Source organism: Marmota marmota, unplaced genomic scaffold (assembly GCF_001458135.2).
Source record: "Marmota marmota marmota unplaced genomic scaffold, marMar, whole genome shotgun sequence".
Classification (NCBI taxonomy): domain Eukaryota; kingdom Metazoa; phylum Chordata; class Mammalia; order Rodentia; family Sciuridae; genus Marmota; species Marmota marmota.
The window spans coordinates 50,815,835-50,824,722 of record NW_025999968.1 but is presented as its reverse complement, the minus strand read 5'-3'; the positions used below and the strand labels follow the sequence as shown (position 1 = coordinate 50,824,722).

Genomic DNA, 8,888 nt, shown 5'->3' with positions numbered 1-8,888 from the left:
CAAAGGACCTGCACAGACACTTTTCAGAAGAGGATATAAAATCAGTCAAAATTTATGAAAAAATGTTCATCATCTCTAGCAATTAGAAAAATGCAAATCAAAACTACTCTAAGATTTCATCTACTCCAGTCAGAATGGCAGCTGTTATGAACACAAACAACAATAAGTATTGACGAGGATGTAGGAGAAAAGGTATACTCATAAGTTGCCGGTGAGACTACAGATTAGTGCAGCCAATATGGAAAGAAGTATGGAGATTTCATGCAGTATTTCTTTCAATACCTGGATATTTTTATTAAGCTTTATGTCCTCCAGTTCCATCCATAATTTTGCAGATGACGGTGTTTCCTTCATTTAAATATCTCTCAAATATTTATCATTACTTTATGGTAAACATTCAATATATTTTCTTCTAGCTTGTTGAAATGTATAATTCATTGCCATTATCTACCATCACCCTACTGTGTAATAACACACAAGGACTTTTACTTCCATTTAACTCTAAATCAATACCCATCAATCGATGTGTTAATCATCTTTTCATCAATATGACTAGGACAGCTTAGATGAGGGAAGAATTGTTGTGGTTCACAGTTTCAGATGTCTCAGCCCCTGTTCGGACAATTCCACAGTGTGTTTGAAGGGCATGGCACAGGAAAGCTTCTCAGCTCATGGCAACCAGGAAAACAGACAGAGAGAAAGTGGAGGCAGACCCTTTCAGGACGCATTCCCAGTGACCTACTTTCTCCAACTAGATCCTACCTCTTAGTAGTCCAGTGATTAACCCACTGATGCCTAAAAGCCCCACCTCTGAAGCTTGTTGCAGAGGGCACATGATTTTCATACATGAGTCTTTTAGGGAATATTCTATCCAAACTATAACAATCAACCTTCCCCATCCTAACCACCCTTGCCAGTCTCTGGAAACCACCATTCTACTCTTGTCAAATTTAGCTTTTCTTTGTAATAGCAAAAACACCTGAAAAAAAAACTTTAAAAATGAAATATTTTATTTTGCTCATGGTTCCAGAGTTTTCAGTCCATTGTCAACCAACTTCATAATGTCTGGTCCTGTGATGAAGCGGTATGGTGAAAGGGCATGGAAAAGGAAAGCTGATCATCTTGCGGTGGCTAGGAAGAAGAGAGAGAGGACACAGGGACAAACTATACTCTCCAACTGCAAACTCCAATACCTACTCCCTTCAACTAGGTCGCGCCTCCTGTAGTGTCCACAACCTTCCAACAGTACATTTAATTATGGTCTTGTTAACACCTTCATGATCCATCACTTTCCAAAAACTTTACCTTTGAACATTGTTGCCATGAAGGACCAAGCACTAAACAATAATCCTTTGGTTTGAATCCAGATTCAACTGGAACTATTCTCAACTTCTATATGAATACCTATATTATATATACACATGAGTGAGATCACGTAGTGCTTGCCTTTCTGTGTCTGGCTGATTTTAGTTAGCATAATGATCTACAATCCATCATATTGTCTCAATGACAAGATTTCATTCTTTTAATGGCTAAGTAGTTTTCCATTGTGCATATGTGTCACATTTTCTATATCCATTCATCAGTTGATGGACACTTAGGTTGTTTGACTTTCTTGGCTATTGAGAATGGTGCTATAATGAACATGGGGATGTGGATGTCTCACCAACACATTGATTTAATTTTCTTTGGATACACACTGTAGTAGGAATTACTTTATCACAGGGTAGGTGTAGTTTTGAAGAACTTTCATGCTGTTTTCTTAATCTCTGTGATAATTTACATTCTCAAGTATAGTGTGCAATATTTCTCTTTTCTCCACATCCTCGCCAGTGCATGTTACTATTAGACTTTTTGTTAATTGCACTTCTTACCAGGTTAAGAAGATATCTCATGGTGCTTTTGGTTTCCATTTCTCTGATGACTAGTGATGTTGAGTATCCTTCTCTTTGAAAGTTGTCTTATTTGATGAGATGATAGATTTGTTAATTAGCTTCAATGAATCTTTATACAAAGTATGCATAGATCAAAACATCACATTGTGCCACATTGTTACACTTGGATTTGGAATGTCCCCAAAAGGCTTATATGTTAAAGGCTTTGTAGATGGTGAGACTATTGGGAAGTGATAGAATCATTAGAAAGTGCCTTGTGGGAGGATGTGGGTCACTGGGGAATGTATTTGAGAATGCATATTTGCCTTTTCTCCCCAACTCCCAATGCTTTCTAGCATCTTAGAGGTGAGCAACTTTGTCTCACCTTATCTTTCTGTCATGATGTACTGCTTCAACACAGGCACATATAATGGGACCAAGCAACCATGATTGATACCATAATCTAGAATAAATCCTTCTTCCTGTAAGTTCATTTTTTCATGCACTGTTGTAGAAGTAGAAAGCTAACTAACAAAAAATTGGTATTTTGATGTGGGCTCCTGCCTATGATTATACTCCACAATATGGTTCAGAATCCTTTGGAATGGTTTATGAAGGAACTGAGGAATTTTGAATATGTGGACTAGAAGAGCCCTAGAATGCTATAATAAGGGCATAATGGGCAATTATTGTATGAATTAAAAGGATCAGAATCCTGATAAGAATGCAAACAGCAAAAACTGTGCTCATGGGGTTTCAGATGGAAATGAGTATACTCTTGAGAACTGGACTGGAGAACCATTATTGTTATATTCTGGTTAAAAATTTGTCCTCATGTCTATCTCCTGAGACTTCATGTGATGCTGAGTTTAAAGGTGATGGACTAATTAATCTGATAGAGAAAACTGAAGGCAGGAAAGCATCTAGGCAGTGGCATGGGTAATTCTAATTGCTGTTAGCCAGTTTTACTGTGATAATCAAGAGCAAAGAGCAGAGCACAGAGATGTGAAAAATTGGCAGTTTGTCAGAAAAAAAGCAAGTGTAAAATAAGAGCCTAGAAGAATATGGTTGCTGAACAGATTCACTCCATTCAAAAGCAGCCAACTACTGTAGATGGAGACAATAGGAGGGATAACTCAAGAGCATCTCAGGAATTGGCCAGCCCCACTCACCTCAGGTTCCAGGGTATGAAAGCAGTACCCTGATCCCACAAGGTCACCTAGGGAGTTATTTCCTCAGCATATACTTAAGGATTTAATGTTTGAGTAACTGAGTTTCAATCTTGGTTTGATCCCATCCCTCCTTTCCTTGCCTTCATTCCTCCCTTTTGGAATGGGAATGCTTACCCTGTGCCTTTCCCACCATATGTAGCTTTTCCTTTTTGTTTTCTTTAACAGAGGCTCACAGCTAATAGTTGCCTTGAGTCTAGGAGGACTTGGAACTTTTGAGACTATTGGACATGAACTTTTGAGACTATTGGACATGAACTTTTGTGGACCAGGAGCAGAATGTTATAGTTCAGATCCAGAATGTCCTCTCAAAATTCATGTGTTAAATATTTGGTCCCCAGCTGGAAACACTATTGGAAGGTGGTGGAAACTTAATAGGTGTGGCCTAGCAGAAAGAAGAGGCACAGTGGGGCCTCACATTTGAAGGTGTGTTATTTCACTGGTACCTCTCTTTCTTCTTCTCTCTCTGATTCCTGGTTACCACGAGGTGAGCATTTTTGCTCCATCACCCACTTCTGCCATGATACCCTACCTTACCAAAGGCCTATAGCCTTAGGGTTCAATGACCATGGACTTAAACCTCCTAAACCATGAACCAAAATAAATACTTCATCCTCGAAATTGATTTTCTTGCTTAATTGCTTAATTGCTTAATCACAATAATGGAAACTGACTATGACACTCATAAATATGTAAAGTTATTACACATCTATTAAAAGTAAATTTATAAAAAAATCCAAGGTGAAATCTAAACTCTATGATCTTGACCCTTCACTGAAGTTTCATGGCTTTTCTTATTATGTATACTTAGGTAACTGAATTATAATTTGGATATTCCTCAGTAAGGTGAATGTATTTTGCAACATTTACAAGTAAATATCAGATGGTTATATGGAAAACTATATAAAATTCAAATATTATCATCTTCCATTTTCCCCAGTTTATTTTTCCTTCATAATCATATGGATCTAAATATTCCTTTTTTTTTTAAGTCTCTGCATTCCTTATGGAACTGTCAAATAGTTTGTCTTTGTTTAACAAAGACCTCAGGATTTACATTTTAGGAAGGGATCAGTCTAATTCTTTATTATGACATATTAATTAATAAAGCACTATATATTCAAATGATGTATTAATACTTCCTGTAGTTTACATTAAAAAATCTGAGGCCTCCCAAATTTATTCAAATCTCCACATTAATCGATTTTTAATTATTTTTTATATGCCTATTGATTACATACTAATGATCCCCTTAACACTGTGCAACCAATACCTAAGTTAGTAAACAACTTACAAAAGCAAACATATCTCAATATTAGAATCAATGCATTTATTAAAGTTTGAATTTTCATAAAATTTTGAAAGAAATCCAATACTATAAATCCCATCTCTAATGCAGGCTTTAGACTTTATTTTGAGTTACTATGCTAATTACAGAGTTTTTCAGATGGAGTCTATCAGTTATTTGCTAGTCCCAGACAAGGTGAGAAATCAGCAATCTGAGAACAAGAAGGCAATTCTTCTTGTACATAATGAAGGTGATAAAGATTGGAAGAGGAGGCACTGATGACATTTGTCAAAAAATTAGAAACATAATAAGATGATCAGTAGAACCCACATCCTGATGTACAGGTTGGTCTGTAGCAAGAAGACTGGCAGGGTCTGGAAACCAAATAGGATGGACGGCACAGCCCGGATCCACAGCCCAGAGAAGAGAAGCCACCAACTCTGTAATTCAGGTGTCTAAAACCACTAGATCCACAGCATCTTGAGCCATAGCCCTGAGAGCAACAGCTACTAGACACAGATCTCACAGATCTAGCATAAGTTGTCTTGCAGGGACTGCAGAATGTGGAGGTCCTTGGGCGGTAGCAGGAAAGCTGGCAGGGCCTGGACACCACACAGGACGTCTGACATCTTGAGGGCCTGTGGAAGGTCTTCTGACAGCCCCTGTAGTGAGAGGAGCCCAGCTGGCAGGTGCTGGGAGAGCAGAGGTTCTGGCTGTAGATCAGGTTTCTGTTGTAGGAGGAGCCACAGGAGGAGCCTGAGTAGGGCAGGTAGCCCCCAAAGGAGCGGGAGGAGAAGTTTCTAGAGCAGCAGTTGTAGGGCATGTTGAGTGTGGGTGTGAGTTCAGCTGAGTGTAACCGAGAAGATTCTGAATGTGAATATCACTGCTGAACTGGAATATTTATATACTCTTGGTGATGGGTGTGGGACCTTACAGTGTCATCTTTCCCATATTTGGAATCCCCCATTTGAATGCATGTAACTCAGTAATCTTCTCCATAACTGCAGTTAACTAAATCCCTTCATCTTACTTTATGAGTGAACTCCTTTTGGTTTTATGGCTCTGAGTCAATGAAGGACATTTGTATAACAAATGCTATGACTTGTGTTTAATTAATGCCTACCCTATCATGGCCAGGAAAGCCCCTCTTATTTTCTCTGACCCTGACTTATACAACTCCTCCTATTTTGGTGGGGAGAATTCTTTCTTCCTAGGGTGGAGACTGTAGTTATTAGCAATTATTAATGTAATTACCATGTAAGTAAGCAATTATCAGTGTTTACTATGTTCAGTCCACCAGAGCCATATACAATTAAGTCAAAGGAATTGAGAGATGATGATGAGTGGATGAGTGTTTTCTGAACAAGAAAACATTTAGTGCTTTGAGAAATAAAATCAAGATAAAAACAAGAGGAGACCATAATCAACCCATGTGAGGAAAAGTTGTCCCAGACACAACTGAGATTGGATGGAAAAGTGACAGTGGCAGCAAAGAGGAGCAGGGCTGTTAGGATTTTCTTCTACTCCCGTCATGATTCAATCACGTCGATATTGTTTAAAAATAAACTTAAATCCAAGCTTTCCTATAATACACTTTAATTGTGAATTCTACTGGGACCATCCCCCCCCAGCCCACCTCCCATATCTCTAAACTTCATTTTAAAATTTGGAATGCCTTTGGAGCATTTCCATGGTCAGGCCTACTTCTAATTTGTTTTTTCTTCCTACTTGTGGTACATGATTCTAACCCAGCTTTTTAGAAGAGGTGGACCAGAGCTTTTAGGTCTTGGAGAGTATAATTCCGGGTGTCCTAATTAAGAAAAGAATATAACATTATGCTTATTACATTAGTTATATAAAAATAATACTGTTATATAACAGCAGTTATACAAGAATCATATAAATACAAGTCACAACAATACCATCATCCTTCTCATCATCTACAATGTTTTCCCTAAATCTCACAGCTGCATAGTCTTTGATAGCCATTGTACATGACCATGATTTTGTCAGCATTGTCTTCTGGAGAAAGAGTAGAAATATAACTTAATTTTTCCTATGGAAATTCTATATTAAAAATTATTTAAATTATTTTTGATGACACAGAAATGCTTTCAACATTCCATTTGTTATCTGGAATGACACATCTGTAACATCCTCTGTCATTTCTTCTCAGTCAGTGCTTCAAGCCTAACATGATAGACATCTCAGCCATGTGTCACTCATTTACCTTCCCACCCAATCCTGAAACCATGAGGCTGTTTGTGTGAGAATCTGCAGTAAATGCCTGTAGCCATGGATTGTAGGGTCTATGAAAATCATCCTTGTCCGACCCAGCAAAGTTAGAACCAGAAGCTAGTTCATGCTTGCCTGTCTGAGATAAATACCATTTCAGAGACTTTCTACACTCCCCATGAAAGATTCTTTCTCCTTCTAGAAGCTCCTTGTGCTTGGCATGCCTCCCACATGCATATATGCACAGATTTCTGTAACCAAATTTATACGCAACACTTTTTAAGACTGCAACAATTCAGCCAGGGTGCTTTGGAGAGAGCAACTGCCCACAATAGCACCTCCACCTATGAGCTGACATCAACTCCTGCCTTCTCCTTGAGTCTCCAAAACGAATAAACTTTGCATTCAAGTAACTTATGTAAATTTTCCCATTTTTGCTTTAGGAACTTCCCCTGGCCTCAACTTCTTTGAATATGCACATAGTCTATTTCTCTGCTATTACAAAATAAATAGCATTCATTATACATTGTAGAATCTCTCTGTGTCATTTAGGTTGACAGGGCCTCCTGGCAGATAGAAGAATGGTGTCTTGTACAATATTTCTAGATCAAAGCTTCCTAAAATTCAGTTTGACACTGGGGGCTGGAGGTGTTTAATAGTAGTGCAGGCAGTGTCTGGTTCCACAGCAACCCTAAGACTACCACCAGCGATTCTCAGGCTATAGTAGTGTAGCTACTGGAATGACAAGTTCCTCCCAGGCTCCCTGGAAGAGTGCCAATAGCACTTTGGAACTAGCAAGAGAAGGTCCCCTGGGTTTAAGATTCATTAAGTTGCATCTGTCTCTGTGTCTATCCAAGGCACCCTGCCCAAGACACCTAAACATGTGCTCAGATGATCTCTCTGCACTATCAGGGACCTATATGGGGTCCCGAGGTCTCCCAGGGTACATTTCATCTTTCTCCAAAGATCCACCTTCAGTTTTAGTGATTGTCTTCGTGTGTGTTTGGCTATTCTTTTTGTTATTTGTCTTTGAGTCCCTCTAACTCTAAATCAAAATGCAAAACAAAGTACAAAAGTATCTGATAGATTTTAAATGATTTTTTAATATAACTCTAGGTTTATTGACAATTCAAAGCAAATGCACTGATGTGATAGATCCAAGGTCAAATATGCAGAGATAAGGGTTAGGGCTGAAGTCATTTAATTTCAAATCCATTCAAATAAAAATACTATAAAATTATGTGATAGACGCTGAACTCATCAATGTTTCTTTATATTTGATTGGAAATTTTTAAAGAAGCATCGCTACACAGGATTTGAACAAGTCAAAGGAATGGCAAATTTCCTGCACACAGCCCACAGTGACTTTGGAAAAGTCTAACTTTCTTCCTGTGGACTCCTGGTTACTGAGGTAAAAGTCCTAGCCCATGCAATATTGTGAAGACCACTCTTTTCTCAAATCCCCATTTTCTAAAGAAATTTTTAGAATAGCTATCCTACCATAACTAGGAAAAGGAAACTTTTTTGTTTCATGGGAGCAAGCCCAGCATTAGTCAAATAACAAAGTCTGCAAACATATCTACCATGGCGCAACATTCTGGCCACCTTCCCAGGTGAACATGGTGCCCTCTTCTTCCCTGTACATATCCAACCCTCTTCTCTTTGATGTGGGGGTGTGAAATAATAGACCACAAGCTCTCAGGTCCTCTAGCAAATCCAGCCCACTCAGTCTTGTTCATTTCATAGGTAATGAGTTTTATATTAGACTCCAAATTAGTTGTCAGCATTTAAAAATCAAAAGAATTCACAAAAAATATGGAATTCTGATTTCTTAAAGAAAAAAATCTGAACATCTGGTGAAAGAGGGCTCTCTTTCTGAAATGGGAACAAGTTGCTCTGTTCACTTGGAATATTTACTTCCTAATTCTCAACAGCCCTAGACCTCTTTCCTCCAGCTCACAAGCCAGACTTCAGTCCCCATTGGTGGCCTTTCCTGCAGTTACTTTGTTGTGTTTGTTAATATCTCTATCACTAATGCAAGACTTAGAAGTGGATTAAGAAGCTTTGGGTTTAAACAAAGCTTGTAGGAAAAATATAGAGAAGGAAAAATAAACTATGTTTTTATGCATTAAAAGCATACTCTTTCATGTTTAATGGAAAAGTACCATGTATTTGTGCTGATGAAATAAAATATAAAGCATCATGCATGAAGCAAATCACAGGTCAATCTCACTTAAATTTATAGTCTGCCCAGACTATGTA

At 38.2% G+C, this 8,888-nt stretch overlaps 1 protein-coding gene across 1 annotated transcript; it reads right to left on the bottom strand.

The window, feature by feature from the left end:
- Positions 1-4,778: 4,778 nt before the first annotated feature.
- On the bottom strand, positions 4,779-5,251 carry LOC107136249 (keratin-associated protein 23-1-like). The gene is given in 2 exon segments (XM_015478432.2): positions 4,779-5,103; positions 5,106-5,251. Coding segments are annotated over 2 exon segments (291 nt in total). The 5' UTR covers positions 5,215-5,251; the 3' UTR covers positions 4,779-4,921.
- Positions 5,252-8,888: the final 3,637 nt, after the last annotated feature.